Raw genomic sequence first — 23312 nt, 5'->3', positions numbered from 1 at the left:
AATATAAAATATGACAAAAATGTAATTCATGAATGGATAAGTTGTCCTAATGTAGTTCTTAAGCAAACATTGCTTATTTGCTTGAGGCAATGAATTTGCGCATATATATATATATATATATATATATATATATATATATATATATATATATATATATATATATATATATATATATATATATATATACACACCAATTTTTATTTAAAATAAACAAAACATAACAATAAATGTCATGAACTAGCTGTGTGCTGGTAAGAGAAGACCCAAATGCAGACTCACAGAGGCAAAGGGCAAACTCAAAAAAAACACAGCTTTATTTGCTGGCTGGGAGAAACAATACAAAACTACACTGGAAAAATAAACTAAGCACTAGGGATGGGTACCGTGTCCGGTGCCATGATGGCACCGGTTCTGACATAAACGGTAGTAGCCAGACCGAAAAGCAGCGCACATTTCGGTGCTTTATTTCGGTGCTTTTTTTTCCTGAGCTGTGATACACTTCTAGCCAATCATTTTACGTTTCCGAGGATAGTAGGCGGGTCCAGGTACGTACGTTCTGTTAGAGCAGAGCTACAGATTAAAAATGTCCAAGGCGAAGCGGTCAAAAGTCTGGCTGTACTTCACAGCAAAATATGCAAACTCAGCAGCAACAAGTGCTTTAAGCTGATACTGTGATACTGTCAAAGGAAGTAACACCAAGAATTAAACAGCTGGCGACGCATAGCGTTTTTTTTAAAAGCCCAGAAATGCGCCGTATTTGATAGCTTGCTGCTAGACCTCACACCGTGCACGTCGGGTGGGTTGCCAGTTATCGGACCCGGAGCAACATCCCCCAAAAACCCGAAGAATAGAGTCCTGGCCCCTAGCCCTGCCAGTGTAGCAGAAATGATGAGGATGATGATGCAGCAGCAGCTGTTCTTCTCTGCGTGAGTAGCTAATTTACGTTGAGTAGGCTAACCACGTTATTACATTAATGCATGTAAGGTGAACTAGCAAACATCATCATAGCTGCATGCGGCTGTCTTCTTGTTTGATGGCAGATGCTCCCTTCACCCTGGCCAAAAAGGCTAAAATGACCAAAGAAAAAGTGGGAAACAGCTAAACATGAGAGGTTTTGGACAAAGTTTGTGTTTTTTCCATTGTTTAAGCACTGCTTCCAGCCAAGAGTGATACCATATATGCCCTATAGCTGCAGAAAAGGCTAACATTGTTATCTTTTTACAAAATAAACAGCTGAACATGAGAGGTTTTTGGACCAATTTTGTGTTCTCCATTCTTTAAGCACCGGTTCGAGCACCGTTTAAGCACCGGCACCGTTTCAAAAGTACCGATTTGGCACCGGTATCGGATAAAACCTAAACGATACCCATCCCTACTAAGCACACAGAGAGGCGCACACAGGTAAACACACACCGTACAACACAACACAGAACAAGGAAAACACAGGGCTTAAATACACTGAGGGATAACGAGGGAATGAGACACAGGAGCAAGGTGCAGGTGGGAGTAATCAAACATGAAAAGACCAAAGCAAAACCACAAACACTGACATGAGACAAGGGAACGTCACAGTAACAGGAAATATAACACAAAGACGCTGACTTGACACTGAACAAACTGAACACGGAGCAGAGAGACAGGAGTGACAAAAGACACAACTCACTGGGGAGGCAGAAGGAACATGGAGACAAGGGTAACTAGACACGGGACACAGGGAAGGCAAAGTAACAGGAAACCTATACATGAAATACAATAAACAAAGAACATAACTAAAACCAACAAAAACACTGGGTCAGAGACCCAGTACCGTGACAATAAAACTCATGTGCTGGAGCCTTTATTGGCTGCTTGGGATTTTACATAATGGAAAAACACTTTTTAATATCATAAAATCATCAGGCCTAAACTGCAGATATACAAACACATATATGCACACTGATAAAGCAATAAACAATCTATGAAAAAATATAGTGCAACATTCTGGGTTAGAAATTAAAAATTAAAATACAGATTATATTATCACTGTTGTTAAATCCTGGGAACTTTAACAAAACAGAAACCCTCTTTCATTACACAAGAATGGAAAGAAAGAAAGAAGTTATCAAAGAAAAAGAGATTCTGTGTTTTTTCCTGTTTTTTAGTCTTTTGGTTTGTTGATGTTAGCATAGAGGTTGCTGGGAGCAGGTCCAGGAGAAGAGACTGGACATATAATGTAGGTCAAAGCTTCACCTTCTTCATCTTCTTTATGGGGAGCCTGAAAAAGAATACACAGCTTTTTTCTTTTTTTCCTTTTTGTTTCCTAACCTGCCCTGTCTGGGAGCTTTAACAAACCTTTTTGTTACAAACACATTTACTTTACGGCTCCTCTTGTGAGCCAATTTCTTTTTATTTTAATATTTTTTGTTTTTACATATGAACAGATAAGGACAAAATTACTAGCCTCTCGATGAAATGTAAAATTTTTGTCAAAATTTCCCAAGGGTTTTTCTTTAAATCAAACCTAAATAATTTCCCCTTGCACACCATAACATAACTATTTCAGAAAAACACAAAAATGTCCATGTTCAATATTTTCACTTCACTGAAAAGCTTTGAGCCAGAGGCCGGCCGTCTAGGAATGTAACCACAGCAGACCCCACTACATGAACATGCTTTGCATTATCTTTATTCATTGGTTGCTGTACAAACCCTTAGCTGCAGTTTCTTTGTGCACAGCCTGACACACCAACAACCACGACAGGAGTTAGCCCACACTTTAAATTGGCGAGGTGTGTTGCCACTCAGGTGCATCCACCACCCCTGCAGCGGCACTGCAGACCACGCCCTGCCACAAGGTTCTTACTCCTTACTATATATGGATGCTTGGCCAGGGTTCCTCTGCTTAAAGAGTGAGAACGTGTTGCACCAGAGGATACTCCAGGAGACAGGTCAATAACTACGCCAGATCTTCCAGCCATGTGCCCTAAAACCAATGGGTAAGCAGTAACTACCGACAGGGATCAGTAGGAGGAGAAACCCCGCCACCTTAACAATCAAATTACCTGAAGACCTGGACAGCTGTAGGTGGTCTCAGTGTAGCTGAGGGAGGCGTAGAACAACATCTTGAAGATCAGCCTGCACAGTGAAGACAACATAAAGACTGCTCAGTAATGTATAAAATGCAGATTCAACATATAAGTGAACAAATACATGTTTGATCTCACAGATTCCTGAATGGTTCCTGGAGCAGACGAAGTTACTGCAGAGTTTAAATTCTGTTCCTGAAACAAACAGGCAAATATATATATATATATATATATATATATATATATATATATATATATATATATATATATATATATATATATATATATGGCATAGATATGGATATTCATTGATCCTTATGTGAGCTTTTATCAGGTTTGCCATGAATTAGTGTTTTGATCCTGATGAGTGCCGCCTCTTCATGAGGAGAACTGTGAGCTCTAAAATTTCTGTATAATCCGACATGTTTGTGTTATTGGGAAACGTTGTTTTATTGCAGACATTCCAGCTTAATTTTCTATTTATTATCTGTCTTGTCCTAATGTGTCGTGCTGTTTTGTTGTTCTCGTGGCACAAATGAAGGAAAAAATCTAAAATTATCTGTTTCATTCTGATTAATAAACTCACCATGTTTTCATCCATCTGTGCTTTTTTCCCTAAAAATTAGAAAATAAGGAGTCAACTTTAACTTCCACAAACAGAATCCAGGTTTATCAACCTTTCTGTTTATATGTGAATAAATCCCACCAGCTCTTATCCAGATGCTGACGACAACAACAGCTGCTATAAGTGCTACTAAACCCAGGGCCACAATGGCAAGCCTGTACCAGGACAAGTCTGGGAAGAGAGTGAAAACATGAAAAGTATATTTTAAATGTATGTTTAAGTACATGATCTGAAATATCAGAGCATGCCTTTAATATTTACTGAAGTCTGTAGAAAGAGAGAGATATTGTTGCCATTACCTGGTAATTTTCTCAAACCATTCATGATTTCCAGCTGTTTTGTTGTCAGACCTCCTTTAATGCCAGATTCAGTCATTATTTCCAATTTAATTGTTGCTGCTGCATATATTTCTTCACCAAAAACAAAAGAATAAAATCGAAAGGATCTTTCATTCTGTATGTTCTATAACAGTTAAATGATTTGTTTATGTATCTTCATCTGAACAAAGAAACAAAACTCTGGCAACTACTCATTAGGAAGCTGTAAGAGTTTGCTTTGTATATGTAATATTGTAAATTAAAACCCATAAATGAAGTCATTACTAACACCAGTCTTAATGACTTTTGATTAAACTTTGCTCATTCACTAACAACAACTAACATTTTCTCCTAAAATTCAGAAAGAAAAAGACTTTGCTGAAAAATTGATACAGAATATTGTTGACATTACCTGGTAAGTTTGTTGAACCATCCATTTCCAGCACTTTTATTGTAGTCACTGTGTCTAATTTAACTGTTGTTGCTGTATTTGTTTCTTCACCTGAACAAAAAACAAAATTCAGTGGCCCTTTCATTAGAAAACTTTCTGTATATTCAGTCAATTAAATCTTCAGATTAATAAAACAAGATAATATCTTAGGTATTTAGACAAAATAATGTGAATTTATTTAATAAGCTCTTCAGAACCTCTCCTGGTTTTTTACCTGATGAATGATGGCTGAAGGTAAAAAGCTGCTCTTTGTTATTTTCTGTTCTTTTTAAGCTACACTTAAAGTCAGAACTTGATATGTGACCATATGTAAGGTTCAGAAATGTCACAGTAGCAGAGCAGGAAGACTGTGATGTTTTTAAATTTGAGTAATCTCTATCCAGATCTCTTCTGTTATGGATCCACTTCACTTTGTGTCTACACCGATCAAATGTCAACACAGAGCAGCTTAAAGTCACCTCATCAGCGTTCTTCTTTTCGGTCACTGGTGAAGATGAATTGCAAGAGAAAAATGAAGCAAGAACACATATTTATTTTCATATATAATGAAAATATGCTGTTCCAATGACACCACTTGAACTAAAATATATTGTGGTGTAAATACTTACTGACGACAACAGACAGATAAACCACAGCATCTGGACCTTGCTGTCTCCCTGGATTACCTCTAAACTGTCTGCAGGTGTAACGACCAACATCCTCAGCTGTGACCTTCTTTATAACCAGTGAGCATTCTGCTGTAACACTCAGTCTGTCTGATTTGGCTTCTTCTTTGATTTGTCCAAGATTAACCAGCTCTACTGCTGGTGTGCCTCTTGAATCTCTGAAGATCCAGGTGATAGTGTCACAGTTGTGATGAATGTTGAACCGATTTTTACAAGGCAAAGTGACTTTATCTCCATCTCTGACAGTGAAGGCAAGCGAAAGATCTTCACTAAGTGCTCCTGAGAACATGAAAGAGAAACAAAAATATTACCATTACTTGTGCAAATGCAGATAATTTACATTCTTGTGCACAGAAAAAATGTGTGCACCAAACTCAGTTTTGCTGTAACAAAAGCACAGCTGTCTACATAAAGATTTCAGAATAAAGTAAATCTGAAAAGAAGTTGGAAAAAATTTGTTACATGTTAAATGTATCTTTACCTTTAAACAGAAGCCCCCCCCAAACATTTTAATACTTGTAGGTACATGTAGATCTTCCTTTCCTACAGTTGCATTATGCATAATGCACTGTGAGCCTGGTTTGAAGTAGAAATGCTGAGTAGGGAAAACAGTGTCCCATGGGTCACAGTGGCCAAAAATATATTATATCAAATGGTAAATGGGCTAGTTCTTATATAGCGTTTTTCTACTCTGAGTTCTCAAAGCACTTTATATGCTTTTTGTGGTTTAATACATGAAATAAAAAATTTTTTAGGGTGGTTTACCTAAACAGTTCTCATATTTCGCATAAATCGCATCATTTTGTGCAATTACTGTTGATTTAAAAAGTAAAGAAATATAAATAATGAGACTGGACTAAAATAAAGTCTTTACTCTAATATGCAGTGTCTTTGTTTATTTTCAGATCTGAAAATGTATTTTTAAAATTTGTTGTTGATATTAAGTAAAAATTATGTTTTAGAGTATTTGTAAAGGATACCTTACCTGAATAAAGAAGCAACAAAAATAGAGAAATGTTGAATAATTTGTGATCAATCATTGCCTTTTGTTCTGGTTTTCCTTCTCATCTTGTCACAACTGCAACTTGCGAACTCTGTTGTACTTGTCAAAGACAAATGTCTATCTTCTTTACTTCCTGTCTCCTCTTCATTCACGCTGTGGTTATTTTTAATGTTGGTAGGTCATATGTATTCCCTTAGTTTTTACAAACGTGTAGATATGAAAGAAAAAATGAACTTACATCCTTCTTTAACCAAACTGAGACAGCAGTCTTACTTACTTTAATTGAGGTAAATTAGAGTAAATCTACAGGATATTAAAATATGTGCTGTAGAGGTTTATCTCCACTGAAGCCACAGCACACTTCCTGTCCACTGCCATATATAGAAATATGTACTTGTACCAGCAATGACATTACATTGTGCAGTGTGACATTCTGTCTTGTGCAAACTCATATTGCATATTGCTTCAGTGTTTATTAAAGAACAGAATCCATGCTGATGACAGTGATCAAGACTGTGTTCTCAATGATTTACCTTGTTTGCTGGTGCTGATGTAAAGACCAGTGGTAACCGTAGCATCAAATGTGTAAACCTGAGATTGTGTTGTAACAATGTTACATTGTACATGAAAGCTGTATTGGATCTGATTGCCTAATTCAGTAGTGTTCAGCATGGTGATGGCTTGCTTGGGGATAAAATCTGTTGCTTAGTCTGTTAGTTTCAGGTAGACATTCAAACAGTACATGACCAGGGTGAGCTGGGTCTTGAAGGATTCGATTAATGCTCTTGAGACAATGGGAGCTGTGCAATTTTTCAAGTGAGGGGAGAGGACAGCTGACTATCTGCTAGGCCAGCGGTCTCCAACCTTTTTTGTGACACGGACCGGTTTATGTCCGACAATATTTTCACGGACCGGCCTTTAAGGTGTCGAGGATAAACACAACAAAATAAAACCAGTACCGGTACCAAAAAAAGGAAGATTTATTCATAACACACAGGGAAAGACCCAGGGAAACCCAGATAAAAATGATTAAAAAAAGTAATAATGATAAAACTGATAAAAACCATGAAAACCATAAACTTCACACCTGAGTCTCAACTCTCGCGGCTAGGTACCAAATGACTCACGGACCGGCCCCGGCAGCGATAAGAGGACACCAACAGTTTCTCAGGGATGTTGTTCTGTCTGAGAACCCTCAGAAAGTAGTTTCTTTCTTTCTTTCTTTCTTTCTTTCTTTCTTTCTTTCTTTCTTTCTTTCTTTCTTTCTTTACAACCTCAGTAGTGTGTGTTTGGCAAGTCTGGTCCTTCCTGCTATTGACTCCCAAGAAGCAGAAGTCTGAGACTCTTGCCATACAGACCCTGTTGATGGTGACTGGCAGGATGTCATCTGCAACAAGTTCCTTGGTCTTTACGGTGTTCAGGAGCAAGTTGTTGTCCACGCTGTCAGCCACTGGGCCATAGGCAGATGCATCCCCCCCAGAAATTTGTCCTCAGGCTACAATCAGTCTTACGGTCAGTAAGACTAAAATAGTGCTTCTACTTAGAAAAATCCAACATTTCACTTCCTTAGTCACTTCCTCATTTTATGTTCCACTTCTATTTTTATTTAAAAGGGAGTTGTTCCATCTTTGCTGGATTGCTCTGCTCGTTTCTCTGCTGGAGAAACTCTTGCTGGAGAGCAGTGGGCTGGTTTGTGTTCTTAGAAGAGAATCTGTGTGGACTTGTGGAAAACACTAACTTGTAGAAACCAAGAACTTCTCTAGTGTTGATCTTCTATTTGAACTCTAATTTAATGTACAGTGGGGCAAAAAAGTATTTAGTCAGCCACCGATTGTGCAAGTTCCCCCACTTAAAATGATGATAGAGGTCAGTAATTTGCATCAGAGGTACACTTCAACTGTGAGAGACAGAATGTGAAAAAAAAATCCATGAATCCACATGGTAGGATTTGTAAAGAATTTATTCGTAAATCAGGGTGGAAAATAAGTATTTGGTCAATAACAAAAATACAACTCAATACTTTGTAACATAACCTTTGTTGGCAATAACAGAGGTCAAACGTTTACTATAGGTCTTTACCAGGTTTGCACACACAGTAGCTGGTATTTTGGCCCATTCCTCCATGCAGATCTTCTCGAGAGCAGTGATGTTTTGGGGCTGTCGCCGAGCAACACGGACTTTCAACTCCCGCCACAGATTTTCTATGGGGTTGAGGTCTGGAGACTGGCTAGGCCACTTCAGGGCTTTCAAATGCTTCTTACGGAGCCACTCCTTTGTTGCCCGGGCGGTGTGTTTTGGATCATTGTCATGTTGGAAGACCCAGCCTCGTTTCATCTTCAAAGTTCTCACTGATGGAAGGAGGTTTTGGCTCACAATCTCACGATACATGGCCCCATTCATTCTGTCCTTAACACGGATCAGTCGTCCTGTCCCCTTGGCAGAAAAACAGCCCCATAGCATGATGTTTCCACCCCCATGCTTCACAGTAGGTATGGTGTTCTTGGGATGCAACTCAGTATTCTTCTTCCTCCAAACACGACGAGTTGAGTTTATACCAAAAAGTTCTACTTTGGTTTCATCTGACCACATGACATTCTCCCAATCCTCTGCTGTATCATCCATGTGCTCTCTGGCAAACTTCAGACGGGCCTGGACATGCACTGGCTTCAGCAGCGGAACACGTCTGGCACTGCGGGATTTGATTCCCTGCCGTTGTAGTGTGTTACTGATGGTGACCTTTGTTACTTTGGTCCCAGCTCTCTGCAGGTCATTCCCCAGGTCCCCCCGTGTGGTTCTGGGATCTTTGCTCACCATTCTCATGATCATTTTGACCCCACGGGATGAGATCTTGTGTGGAGCCCCAGATCGAGGGAGATTATCAGTGGTCGTGTATGTCTTCCATTTTCTGATGATTGCTCCCACAGTTGATTTTTTCACACCAAGCTGCTTGCCTATTGTAGATTCACTCTTCCCAGTCTGGTGCAGGTCTACAATACTTTTCCTGGTGTCCTTCGAAAGCTCTTTGGTCTTGGCCATGGCGGAGTTTGGAGTCTGACTGTTTGAGGCTGTGGACAGGTGTCTTTTATACAGATGATGAGTTCAAACAGGTGCCATTCATACAGGTAACGAGTGGGGGACAGAAAAGCTTCTTACAGAAGACGTTACAGGTCTGTGAGAGCCAGAGATTTTCCTTGTTTGAGGTGACCAAATACTTATTTTCCACCCTAATTTACGAATAAATTCTTTACAAATCCTACCATGTGAATTCATGGATTTTTTTTTCACATTCTATCTTTCACAGTTGAAGTGTACCTCTGGTGCAAATTACTGACCTCTGTCATCATTTTAAGTGGGGGAACTTGCACAATCGGTGGCTGACTAAATACTTTTTTGCCCCACTGTAAATAAATGGCCTGAACTTCTATGATCGAGTCCTGCATTTGAGTGTTGCCTGTTTAGTGATCCCTGAAAGTTTTCTTTCTGAAAGCATCCTGATGAGACTATTCAACACTGTTTATTTCTTTATTTGCATATTACATTATGTGTGTACACTAATATTCAAAGCCCAATAAGCTCATCAACAAATACGAGATGCAAAGGAACAGATGTAAAGCATAAAACAGATACATTTATTACTGATATAGTTGATATAAAGACAAACTAGCATGAGTTATAGCCAGTGTTACCAGTCCCATTCTGAAGAAATCACGATGTCAATGAAAGCTCCACAGAGGCAAAAAATAAATTGCTGAAGAGGAGCTGGTCAGGTGCTCCAAAAAAGCACTATCATCCCTTTCAGACCTCAACATTGGAGTCAACTAAAATTATCCATAACAAGAACACATAGGTTTTAACAACTGAACAAAAAATAATTTGCACAGAGGTGTTCTAACTAAGAGATAAAATGAATGTTAACATGGTTGTCCAACTACAAAACAAGAGTTGATGTTGACATTGATGTTTTTGGTCAGTGGGTCTGACAGAAGCAGCACAGTCAGTCAAACTCCATCAGAAGAGCAGACATTTTCACAGTTTACTGCTCCATCGTTTTCATTATTACACACCTTTAAAAAACAAAATGGCATTCTCACACATCAATACCATCTGACAAGTCTAAATTTTGTGATCTTTGGGCATCCATTACTCTGCTTTTAGTGATTATTACCCAACAAAATAAGATTATAAAGGTATATTTGTCATTACAGTTTATTCATTTTGTAGACAACCTTGCCCAAGTCACTTTAGAAAATAAGTGCATTAAAGGTCAAGTTAGCATGCACTTGGTCCACAAAGAAAGAATGTAATAAATATTTAATAAGTCTACTTTAAAAACTCACAGTGTTTGTATCCATTTTTGCTGGTTTCCCTGACAAGACAAGACAAGACAAGGACTCAACTTTTGCTTCCACAAACAAAATTCAAGTTAATCCATCCTGCTTGGTAATATTCTGACACTTAACTCTTTTGTATATGATGATGATGACCACAACAGCTATTAGGAGTGCTAAACCCACAGCCACAATGATAAACATCCACCAGTCTGGTAAAGAATGTAAACAAGAGTCTAAGGAGCTTGGAAATAAAGCGACTGGATGTAAAATTCCTTAAAGATGTTTCAACTCTCATCTAAGATGCTTCTTCAGTTCATGCAAACAATATAACACAAACAAGAGAAATCTGTTTGCTGATTTATGTTCTGTTTAAAACAAATTAACATAAGAGGGGGAAAAAGAGGCAGCACACGTCACAACTCGGGCTACATCATCAAATTACTGTTTTATTGATCTGCATCTTCTTCCTTAATAATGAATATTGGCTAATCCTGTATTGCAATCCTTAAGCTTAAATTTCAAACTAACATTTTAACTACTGATTTTTAACTACTGATTTTATCTATTGTTCTGATTTTATCTGTTTTGCTTTTACATACTGTTTTGTTTGTTTGTTTGTTATTTAGTTAGTTAGTTTGTTTGCTTGCTTGTTTTAATCAATTTTAAATCATGCTTTTTATTTGTTTTTGTTTCTAATGTCTCTGTAAAGCACTTTGAATCACCTTGTTGTTGAATTGTGCTATACAAATAAACTTGCCTTGCAATGATATTAAGAGCTACTTATTAATATCAGTTTGAAGCTACTTCCACTTACATAGATACAAGCAACATAAAACATTGCATATAAAGGAGTGACATGAATACACGAACAAAAATCAGTTTAGGAAAAAGTAGATATCAAAATAGAAAAACAGTACATTTCTTCAAAAATGTCATTTAGATGATTTTAAATGGTTATTCTTACCTGTTTTCTTACTCTTACTTGGCGACAGTAATCTTACAGATGTACCACATGTCTGTGTACAAGATATCTGTCATTACCCGGGATTCTGAGAGATAAATTGTTTCTTTCTTTTTTCTTTTTTAATCTAGGCTTACAGTCTCTCTTTGTCAAAAACATGCAGACTACTGTTAATCTCTCAGTGCTGTTGTTTGACCCAAAGGTAAATACAACTCATCAAGACAACCTGGTTGTGTCTATCTCAGTTTATTTCAGATTTCATCAACAACTCTGTCACTTGGAATAGACTCCACCCAGCTATGATTCTAATCTAGATATGTGCTTAACAAAATCTGTGGATGTGTGACCTCTGGGTATCAAGAACTGATGAAAACATTCCTCCTGTCACATACTCCTGTTTTTGTCCTTTGTTTCTCAGCCGTCATCCTGTGTTCTTTCTCTCCTCTGCCTCATTTTACAGTTTTATCTCACTCGAAATGTGTCTCCCACCATGTGAAGATGAAACGGATGATGTTAAATATTCCCATGTAATTAATTTGTCTAAGAACCCGGAGCGTTAAACCCCAGCAATACACATAGAAACTCCTGATCGATCTCTCTGACTCAAAGCTTCCCTGATAGTACAAATGTCCTCCATCTGTAATGGAGTCTATTTTGTCTAGCAGCTCGTGGACTTGGAGCCTCTCATCCATCTCTTCATTGTTGAACACGTGGTACAGACCGCTGCAGTTTTTAAGCAGTTCCTTCAGGTTGTTGTCTTTGCTGACAAACTTCTCTGTGTCGATGGTGTTTTTCAGTCGGTCTCCATATGTGAACAGGACCATGGTGTGTTTGGAAACGTCAGGACTCAGCATTGTCTGCAGGCTTTTCAGCCCTTCCTGCTCTTGTTTGGTGAATCTTCCGAGCTGGAGGACGAGGAGGAAAACGTGAGGACCTGGAAAGCTCAGCTTGAGTGCTTTTAACATCTCTGCTTTCACCATGTTTATAGACAACCGAGTGCTGAAGAGTCCAGGAGTATCGACCACAGAGATTCTGCGACCCTGAACATCAGCTTCTAGTTTCTGACTACACAGAGTCACTGGGCTGGAACTGATCTTACAGTCAAACGCCTTCTTTCCCAGGATGGTGTTTCCCGCTGAACTCTTCCCCACTCTCTCCTGCCCCACCAGCACCACCCTGAGGCGTGAGCCTGAAACAACACAGGTCATCAGGTGGCGTTACACCAGTGTATCAGTATGCTCACCACCTGTGCACATAATAGCTCATTTTATAAACAGCAGATAACAATAAAAAGCATTTCAGACAGCATGTGCTTTTTCTCTTGATGTAATTTATTTTAAAAGGATCACTTTAACATTTTTTAGACTTAATAATCCAGAGGGGCACATTTGACCAAACGTCCGGCCTGTTCCAGCCTGTTTGCTTTGATCACCTTTGAGTCCATCAGTGGCAAACAAAGTGACACACACACACACACACACACACACACACACACACACACACACACACACACACACACACACACACACAGTTATCAATCAGTTATTGCTTTTGAATATAGGAACATAATTAAAAGGTTCAGTGTGGATAATGTGTTCTACTGACATACAACATAAGGACATGTCAAGGGCTGCAGACAAAAAAATCATAAAAATAATTAATGAAACAAGATGCTAATCTATATCTGTATCTGAGCAGCAATCAGCCTTATGATAAAGATAATATGGTGACAGAACAGGAAAAATAAACAATATTTATGAAATATAGTTTAAAGTTTATCTAAATTTTTCATAGGGCTGGAATGATCTAACTAATTACTGCAATCCTTTGTGTTTTACTGTATGTTGCATCCTGTTTCATCTTTCACTCTGAAATATATATCTTGTTTGGGAACCCCGGCATATGCAGCTGCAACAGCAGCTCCAAAAGCAGCTCCAACTCCAACTCCAACAGCCGCTCCAGCAGCAGCTCCAGCAGCAGCAACTCCAGCAGCGGCTGCACCAGCAGCAGCTAAACCTAGACCTCCAGCAGTAGCTCCAATAACAACACCCTTTAGAACAGCCTGAATAAAGGAGTTGTCTTCCTCTGCCTTTCTTCTTGCTTCTTCAAGATTCATGTCTGGATATTTTTCCAGAAGTTCTTTAATCTTTTGTTTTATGGCTCTCTCGGCCTCTTGGAACATTTCGTTGGTGTAGAAGCCTCCTCCATTTAGTTGAATCATTGCACTGATCTTCAGCAGCAGCTCTTTAAGCTGAGAGGGATCTCTGTCATCATTGTCAAAAACATGATGATTTCTGTGACACTGACTGATGAAGCGGCGGAGATCTGGATTCTCATTAATTAATTTTTCTATGGAGGAATGTCTTTTCTTCAGCTCATCTCCATGGGTAAACAGTACCATGGTGTAACGTGATGCCTCTTTTCCAAATATTGTCTGAATGATTTTCACTGATTTTTGTTCTTCTTTTGTGAATCTGGTTGGCTGGAGCACAACCAAAAAAACATGTGGCCCAGGAGCAGCAAAGGACATGCATCGAGCAATCTCTCTCCTCACCTGCTCTTCAGATTTATTTGTGTCACCCAGTCCTGGTGTATCAATTACAGCCAGTTTAAGGCCACCAAACTCTCCCATCTTTTTCTCACACACTTCTGTCACTGAGGAAGAAGTCAGCTCAGATTTAAAAGCATCTCTTCCTAAGATGGTGTTTCCTGCTGCACTCTTCCCAACTCCAGTTTTCCCAACAAGTACAATCCTGAGATCTGTGAGAGAACACAATGATGTTACCTGTTTACCCCCATCAGTTTATTTTATCTACAGTGGTCCCTCGCCATAACAGGGTTTACCTTTCAAGGTCTTGCTCTTTCGCTGATTTTTTTTTTGCAATTTTGCATGCTTTTTCTTTTCTTTTCCCCCCCACACAAATGTGTTTGGCATCCTGATTGGCTGTAAACAACTGTCAATCAGTCTCCTCGTGCCATGTCTCCTGTACAGTACAGAATGCGTTCAGCTTGTCAAATTTACATAAATCTTCGATCGCTAGCAGTGTGACTCTGAAGTGCTGTACCGTCAAAGGCACCTGCGGTAGCACTCAAAAGGCAGGGGAAGATGCTAACCAACGCACAAAAAGTTGGACCTTTTGACATGCTAAAGGAAGCTAAAAGTTACCGTATTTTTCGGACCATAAGGCACACCAGGTTATGAGGCGCATTAAACGAAACAAAAGAGTCAGATAAGTCAAACTTTACTCAACTCGTTCTTCTTGCTTCGTCTACTTCTGTCCCATTGATTCATTAATATTGAATTCTCTCACAGCTGCTCTATTCCCATGTCCTGCACCTGAAAACAGGGTTTAATCTTTGGTTTCATTCCATAATACTGGACTTATTTTTCTACGAAGGTTTGAACTTCGAGGGTGTTTAAACAAGAGAGAAAAGTGCCTGTCTGAGAAAAGTGTATAAAGTGTGTAGTGAGGGGTTTTACAGCCTTAAAACATCTACAGTGGCTTGCAAAAGTATTCGGCCCCCTTGAACTTTTCCACATTTTGTCACATTACAGCCACAAACATGAATCGATTTTATTGGAATTCCACATGAAAGACCAACACAAAGTGGTGTACACGTGAGAAGTGGAACGAAAATCATACATGATTTCAAACATTTTTCACAAATAAATAACTGCAAAGTGGGGTGTGTGTAATTATTCAGCCCCCTTTGGTCTGAGTGCAGTCACTTGCCCATAGGCATTGCCTGATGACTAAATAGAGTGCACCTGTGTGTAATCTAATGTCAGTACATACAGCTGCTCTGTGACGGCCTCAGAGGTTGTCTAAGAGAATATTGGGAGCAGCAACACCATGAAGTCCAAAGAACACACCAGACAGGTGAGAGATAAAGTTATTGAGAAATTTAAAGCTTAGGCTACAAAAAGATTTCCCAAGGCTTGAACATCCCACGGAGCACTGTTCAAGCGATCATTCAGAAATGGAAGGAGTATGGCACAACTGTAAACCTACCAAGACAAGGCCGTCCACCTAAACTCACAGGCCGAACAAGGAGAGCGCTGATCAGAAATGCAGCCAAGAGGCCCATGGTGACTCTGGACGAGCTGCCGAGATCTACAGCTCAGGTGGGGGAATCTGTCCATATTAGTCGTGCACTGCACAAAGTTGGCCTTTATGGAAGAGTGGCAAGAAGAAAACCATTGTTAACAGAAAACCATAAGAAGTCCCGTTTGCACTTTGCCACAAGCCATGTAGGGGACACGGCAAAAATGTGGAAGAAGGTGCTCTGGTCAGATGAAAATAGGAACTTTTTGGTCAAAATGCAAAACACTATGTGTGGCGGAAAACTAACACTGCACATCACTCTGAACACACCATCCCCTACTGTCAAATATGGTGGTGGCAGCATCATGCTCTGGGGGTGCTTCTATTCAGCAGGGACAGGGAAGCTGGTCAGAGTTGATGGGGAGATGGATGGAGCCAAATACAGGGCAATCTTGGAAGAAAACCTCTTGGAGTCTGCAAAAGACTTGAGACTGGGGCAGAGGTTCACCTTCCAGCAGGACAACGACCCTAAACATAAAGCCAGGGCAACAATGGATGGTTTAAAACAAAACATATCCATGTGTTAGAATGGCCCAGTCAAAGTCCAGATCCCCCCAGGCCACCCCGCTGGACACGCCACTGTCTACACAATGTTGATTCTTGGCTCCACCTTGCACTACAGCAATAACCTCCTCATTAGGTTGGCAGATAATACAACTGTGGTGGGTCTTATTAGTAACACTGATGAGTAGGGATGGGTACCGGTATCCGGTGCCATTATGGCACCGGTTCTGACATAAACGGTAATAACCAGACCGAAAAGCAGCGCACATTTCGGTGCTTCATTTCGGTGCTTTTTTTTCCCTGAGATGTCATACACTTCGGATTCTAGCCAATCATTTTACCTTTGCGAGCGTAGTAGGCGGGCCCAGGTACGTACGTTCTTTTAGAGCAGAGCTACAGATTAAAAATGCCCAAAGCGAAGCAGTCAAAGTCTGGCTGTACTTCACAGCAAAAGATGCAAACTCAGCAGCCTGCAACAAGTGCTTTAAGGTGATACTGTGAAAAGGAGGTAACACCTCGAATCTGATGAAACACCTGGCGACGCATAGCGTTTTTTTAAAGGCTGAGAAATGCACCGTATTTGATAGCTTGCTGCGAGACCTCACACCGTGCGCATCTACTGCGGGTGTGGTGCCTGTTATCGACCCGGAGTTAGCAACATGCACCCGAAGAGGAGAGTCCTGGCCCCTAGCCCTGCCAGTGTAGCAGAAATGATGACGGATGATGATGGCAGCAGCAGCCGTTCTTCTCTGCATGAGTAGCTTAATGTTGTTCGTGTGTAATTTACATTGAGTAGGCTAACCACGTTATTAAATTAATGCATGTAAGGTGAACTAGCAAACATCATCATAGCTACATGCGGCTGTCTTCTTGTTTGATGGCAGATACTCCCTTCACCCTGGCCAAAAAGGCTAAAATGACCAAAGAAAAAGTGGAAAACAGTTAAACATGAAAGGTTTTGGACAAAGTTTGTGTTTTTTTTTTTTTTTTTTTTTCCATTGTTTAAGCACTGCTTCCAGCCAAGAGTGATACCATATATGCCCTATAGCTGCAGGGGATAACCCTTTTTATAAAAAACAGCTGAACATGAGAGGTTTTTGGACAAAGTTTGTGTTCTTGATTCTTTAAGCACCGGTTCGTGCACCGTTTAAGTGCAGGGATAGTTCAGTAGGTAGAGTAGTGGCCCCATGATCGGAAGGTCGGGGGTTCAACTCCACTGAACGGCTACCCTGAGGTACCCCTGAGCAAGGTACCGTCCCTACACACTGCTCCCCGGACGCTGCATTGATGGCTGCCCACTGCTTCACTGGGTGAATGGGTTAAATGCAGAGGAACTATTTCCCCATGGGGACTAACACGCACACTTTACTTTACTTTAAGCACCGGCACCGTTTCAAAAGTACCGGTTTGGCACTGGTATCAGATAAAACCTAAACGATACCCATCCCTACTGATGAGATAAACTACAGGAAGAAGGTGAATCAGTTGGTTACTCAAAATAAATGGTGCTGCTGTGGAGAAGGTGAGCAGCACAAAAATTTCTGGGTGTGCACATTACACAGGACCTCTCCTGAACATGCAACACTGCATCACTGGCCAAGAAAGCACAGCAATGCCTCTACTTCTTCTGTAAACTGAGGAAAGCAGGATCCCCAGTACCCATCCTGTGCACTTTCTATCATGTCACCATTTTCAAAACAAAGTTGGCATATCATCCTGCAAACCCTGACTACAAATCTGTAGAACTCTGCCTATGGTTCCTAAGTGCTGACAGGGTGATCTTCTTGTAGTGTTGATCTTCTTGGGATGTCCACTTCATGGCCTGTCTCTGACATAGCCTTCAATTTGGAGATGGTAGTAGGACTTATTCCAAATAGTGATGCAGCTTGAAACTGCCCAATGGCACAGGCACTAGTCTTATGAATGATTATCGTCACCTGAAGTACCAGAAGCTCAAAACTAGAGTTAACAGCAGAATAAGCAATTTGGTATTGAGAGAGGAGATTTAGCAAGTTTTTCATTAGTTTTTTTTTAAAACATAATTAATATTTTTTTATGCAACCCCCCCCCCCCCCCCCCCAAAAAAAAAAAACCCCTGTACAGTAACTATAACTGGTTCATGTAAACAGCAGGAGTTTTTGCAGTTGCAGTAGTTAGACTAAAAAAATGTGTCAGACAGATGGAGGAAATGCTCTGAAGCTGAGGTTTGAATTATTATTATTTATTGGTTTTTTTGCCTGTCCCGTTTGGTTCTTTTGGCATCAGAATTATTGTCTAAAAGCAAAGAAAGATGCCCAACGGATTTCCTTTACCAAATGGACCATCCCAGCCTTGCCGTATTGGTCTATTTGATTCACCTTTTATTGTTTATTTTATTTTATTTTCACTTGCTAAATACAGGATGGACTTGACTGGGGAAAAGAAAGGGGAGAAAGAATAAGGGAAACAAAAACAGCGTTGAAAAGGAACTGTGATAAAGGGCTAAAAACAAAAACCAACAAAACAAACAGACAAAAAATACATATATCAATCACCTGGATCACCTGTTGAGAAAGAAAAAAGAGAAAACAAGCAAAAAAAACCCAAAAAAACCCCAGACAGTAAGGTTTGAATTAGACACAAAGATTCAAATATTTTGGGTAGAGCTCAGAGTGACATGACTTTGTTTGCTCTTTTTTTTTTTTTCCCAGAACAGATTTTTTTCCTGGATTGCTGTGCACTGAATATGAAAGCCAGATCGGTTTCTTTTTATCCCTGTGGTTACACAAGGCCACAAAAAGCACTTTTTTTTCCTCTCTTGGCTCTTGGCGAAGGCGGTCGCACTTTTCTCCTCTCCTCCTTCCCCTTATCTTCCCTGCTTAGCCTCTTGTGTCCTTGTCCTGTCTCGTGTGTATTACTTTCCCTGGAACAGTCTCTCACTGTCGTTCTCTAAAACCTAAAAGAGAATTATGGATTTGATCAACTGGTCTCTGAATGCTATTGACACCCTTTTCTCAACAAGAAGACTGGGCTTGGGAGAGCCCGAGTGCCCTGGAGGGACATTCCCTGCCGGATACACGATGGACGGGTGGCAGAAATGGAGGATCATGTGCCTGGCGGGACTGTCGATCGAGGACGCTGAAGATATCTGATCGGAGCTGGCTTGGCCCTGGCTTATCAGAGAATTAATTCAAACCCCCCCCAAGGCTGCCCGCTGGAGATTGAAACGATGGGACGAGGTGCGACTTCTCACACCGGACGCAGCATGGTTAACACCTTGGAGACGCTTACAGCTGCCGTAAAGACTCAAAATAACACCATTGAGCGTATATTGGGATACATCAAAGAGAGGCCTGCTCAAAATGAGACCCTTGAGCGAAAGTTGGAACACATCGCAGAACGGCTCACTGCAGTTGTGGGGTCTCAGAATCAAAAGAATGACAACACCACGGGACGGAAGTTTGATACCATCATGGGGAGGCTCGCGGTTCTCCAACGGGAAATTGAGAGACCAGTGTCGGAGTGTTAAGAACAGCTTTGAAATTCTCCTGAGCTGCTCGCATAAAAGAAAAATCAACAACATCAACATGCAGACACCACGGCGCCAGCTGCGGGCCCAAGGCTGGAGCCGAACAAAAGCTCCCAGATAACGACTGTGTGTTGACTATTCTTCCCATTCCATGCAAGGCCACCTGGGTTGGCTGGCAGACTGTATACTTAGCCTGATAGGGCGGAGGACACTGTCTCAGCTGAACTCTGGACACGCGCGCACACACATATACTTACACTGATAAGCACGCACTCATCCCCCTCCCTTTCAAAATGCTTGTTTCCTGTGTGCCGCGCTGGAATGGTAGCGCTGTGCAGGATGACTGCTGTGTTTCCTTCGGATTTCTCCTCACCCCCTACCCAACCTTGTGGCTTGTCACGTGCTCCAATGTTGTACTGTGGACATTTATGTGCTCTCTGTGCAGAGGAGTTTTTTTTGTTTCCTGTTCTCATGCTGTCCTCCCATAGGTGCCCAGCATGAGTATAGGTCTCTTTTTTCCTCTTCTACTTTCCCATTGTTGTGTACTTTTTCAGTGTTTTCCTGTAACGCTGCCGATCTCCGACCTGTATTCCCATGTGATGTCTATGTTGTGTGCGTAAGTCGGGGGGGTTTCTATTCCACTGCGGGGCAACCTGCATGTGGCCAATAGAGTCTTTCATTCAACAATGAGCTATTATACGAAAACCCGCTGAGAACATGTGAGTCCCCACATGTCGTTTTCACGTCCCACGTCTCAGACAAAGTAAAACGTGAGACACATTTCGTTTGATGTGGTGTCCAACTTGTGTCGTTTAGTTTATTTCAGTGTTTTATTTTTTAGAACACATGTTATACTTGTTTTAGCAGCTCATTTTTAACTAAAACTGTTATTAAGAATATTATGATATAGGATTTTAGTGCTGTTTGTGGATATTCTGAAGACTGATGTAAAGTTGTCTTCAGAAACGATCAAGTTATGTGTTTTTAATATTCATTTCAGCTGCATCCTAAACTCTATTTTATATATTATTCCAGTGTAACAAACAAATCTGTCTAGTCTTTACTGGAACCTTTCAAAATAATTCACAGTTGAAACACTCCCACTCACAACAGAGCATCCCTCCATCAGGTCCAACCTACTATCAGTGGCTCTAAGGTGCCTGTGCTGATAGCTCTAGGTCTAACAAACTGCATTCAAAACAGGTGGGTTATGTGGTGGCTAACTGTCCAAAGATATAATGGGCATAACAAACTTAAAAAAAAAATTAAAAGAGGACCATGTGAGACATGTAAATCAGAAATTCTAGTAAAGTTTTTTTTTTTTTTTTTCTCTTCTTTTTTAAATCTCTAGTAAATGGCCACACAGAGACCAAGTTCACGCGCTATTTGCAAGCCACACATTCTGGAAACGACATTCAACCTGCAGCCATTTTGTTAAGGGCAACTGCCATTAGTGAAGCTAGACTGAAAAGTAATAGCCTGGACTGAAGTCTTAAAAACAATGGAGACATACCTTTTATGATTTAATTTTAACCTTGCCGTTTTTTCTCTCTCTCTCTTTTTTTTTTTTAAACCTTGGATACTTCTTTTCTTAAAGAAAACTAATAAAATAGAGATCGCCCCGTGCTTTAATTCGGAGATGTTTATTATAGAAATTAATTTTAAATGAGAGTGAAAGTGATAAAAGTACTCACCTTCCAATGCAGGTTTGCCAGCCATGTTTTTGTTTTTTGTTGTTTGTTATTTCCTAAGCAGTTGATCAAGTGTGTTCACTTTCTGGGGGTGACATTGAATAGTTTCGTTTCACTGAAAGAGCTGTAATATAGTCTGACCGTAAACTCCTCCCCAAGTGACACAAACAAGAGGTGGAGTAAATAACTTAGCTGCCCTCCAAATCCCGGTATGGCAGTGTAGGAAGTCAGAGACTCAAAAAATCACCCGTTTCTCTGAATCCGACTTAGTATTGATGATCACCCCCTGTGATTTATTTAGGCTTCTTCATCTATTAGTCAGTCAAAGGTTATTTATTCACACACAGGAACAGAATAGACAAAAGATTCTGTAAACGAGAAATCCATTTTCCAAATCTGACTTGGGGGAGATATTACAGTGTTTAGAGATGATATATGTAAAACAAAATAGATGTAGTGATATCATAAAACGCCTCAGCAAGCGTGGTGTGAGACGAGTATTAATTAACTCTATTCACAATGAAAGTATATCACTCTATATTTAAACAGATAAAAATAAAGGCAAAGTATGTAAATACTTAAGAGCCCGTTCCCTTCCCTCTCCACCCTCCTTTATCTTTGAAGTTTCTGCTCTCCTTCGCTCTCTGGCGCCTTTTCCCTTGGGGTTTTTAGTAGGTGCAGCAGGTGAGCTGTTGTACACTTGTTTTCCATTTTCTTGTTTACCTCAGTATTTAAAGTTACAGTAAGTAAAAAACAAATCTTCACTACATCAGTTCAGCTGCTGAATTTGAACAGTTTAAAGTCAGACAGATGTGATTCACAGATTTGACCTAATAGTCAGGACACCGTGTATTTTCAGTAACGTCAGCCCCTCCTTTGCTCACGCCTTATGTAAACAGCCGTCCATAAGTAGCCTGTTTGAATTTTTACAGTCCTTAGGAGAAATTGGGGAGGGAGATGACTCCCGGGCATTCCTGAGTCTTTCGGGCCACGGCAAAGGCGGCCTGAGGAGGAGTGGGCACTGCGGCTGCTGCCTCTGTTAGTGTGTCTCACCTTGCCCACCTTTTCGCTGATGTTTGTGAAGGGACCAGCTGGTTGACGCAGCGAGGGAGGTAGTAGTAATGCTGCCAGAGGACCATTTGACCGCGCGACCCATAACGCCATGAGGGCAGCCACGGCCCTGAGGAGATGTTTCTCTGCAGGGCAGCAGGGTGCACCAAGGTCGTTATCTCCAACTCCCGACACAATTTGATTCCCCTGCGTCAGGAGCGCGCACCGGGCAGGGACAGCGGATCCAGTTGACTCCGCCTTCATTCCAACCTGCGAGACGTGGAAATAGTGACGTTTTACTTTTGTGCGTGCGGGGGGAAGGGGGCGGAGGGGGGGGTTGTTACGTTATGGTTCAGTGTATGGATTACAACAGAGCGTTCTACCATAGCTCTTTTCTTCCACAGTCTACTTCCTACAAAACTTTACAATTTCATTGAAATGTATAAAGCTGAAGGATCAAGATTACTCAATTATTTTGGGCTAGCAGCATGAACGTAAAACTGTTAAAGACTCAACTTGAAATGCAGACAAAATTAAAGAAATAAAATTGTTAACATTATAAGGCAGATTATACACAATTACTCTTCAGTGTACCCATGGAAAACTTGCTGTCACTGTGAAAACGTTTTACAAGGCAAACAACGAAAAGCTTTTTTGTACATGTGGGCTTTCCACACAGAGCTGGTGGAACCATTGCATACACCTGTCCCACTGAATCTGTCAAAAAAAAAAAAAAAATAGGACCAGCCTTAAATTTCTGAGGATTTCTTGTAACCGCTTGACAACAAGAATTTATGATTAAGTTTCCCCAGCTGTCATCAGTGTCGCGTTCTCTCGCTGCAGTAGTGGCAGGTAAATACCCCATTGTTAAGAAACAATTCACAAAGACGCAGACTTGACACTGAACTAAACCTACACTAAACACGAGGGCACATGACACAAAACCTAAGGACAAAACCTTAAACCAGAATAAACTGAAACATAGACTCATAATAATAATCAACGAAGCATAACAAGACAATCAGGATACCACCA

At 40.5% G+C, this 23312-nt stretch overlaps 2 protein-coding genes and 1 long non-coding RNA gene across 4 annotated transcripts; all 3 read right to left on the bottom strand.

Annotated features, from left to right (window-relative positions):
* Window positions 1–1251: 1251 nt before the first annotated feature.
* Window positions 1252–3261, bottom strand: LOC146652699 (uncharacterized). Its single transcript, XR_014907652.1, has 3 exons — window positions 3204–3261; window positions 3042–3114; window positions 1252–2254 (listed from the first exon to the last, which is right to left on the bottom strand). It is a non-coding gene; the product is annotated as an uncharacterized LOC146652699 (long non-coding RNA).
* A 97-nt stretch (window positions 3262–3358) lies between these two features.
* On the bottom strand, window positions 3359–6409 carry LOC146652698 (uncharacterized). The gene is made up of 7 exons (XM_085382735.1): window positions 6109–6409; window positions 5067–5402; window positions 4673–4942; window positions 4420–4509; window positions 3990–4100; window positions 3772–3861; window positions 3359–3680 (listed from the first exon to the last, which is right to left on the bottom strand). The coding sequence occupies exons 1-7, from the start codon at window positions 6161–6163 to the stop codon at window positions 3412–3414; spliced, it is 1221 nt and encodes a 406-aa protein (XP_085238861.1). The 5' UTR covers window positions 6164–6409; the 3' UTR covers window positions 3359–3411.
* Window positions 6410–11314: 4905 nt separating this feature from the next.
* Window positions 11315–21312, bottom strand: LOC146652697 (GTPase IMAP family member 9-like). 2 transcript variants are annotated; one of them, XM_085382721.1, is made up of 2 exons: window positions 21231–21312; window positions 11315–12607 (listed from the first exon to the last, which is right to left on the bottom strand). In XM_085382721.1, the coding sequence occupies exons 1-2, from the start codon at window positions 21253–21255 to the stop codon at window positions 11886–11888; spliced, it is 747 nt and encodes a 248-aa protein (XP_085238847.1). In that variant the 5' UTR covers window positions 21256–21312; the 3' UTR covers window positions 11315–11885. The 2 variants fall into 2 exon arrangements, with proteins under 2 accessions (XP_085238847.1, XP_085238846.1); XM_085382720.1 differs by lacking the exon at window positions 11315–12607 and adding an exon at window positions 12736–14178.
* Window positions 21313–23312: the final 2000 nt, after the last annotated feature.

Source organism: Rhamphochromis longiceps, linkage group LG15, assembly GCF_057381845.1.
Source record: "Rhamphochromis longiceps isolate RC_006_pf linkage group LG15, R_longiceps_female_GT1.1, whole genome shotgun sequence".
In the NCBI taxonomy this organism is placed as follows: domain Eukaryota; kingdom Metazoa; phylum Chordata; class Actinopteri; order Cichliformes; family Cichlidae; genus Rhamphochromis; species Rhamphochromis longiceps.
Note: the sequence above shows the minus strand (reverse complement) of the source record. Positions and strands in the feature narration are given on the sequence as shown.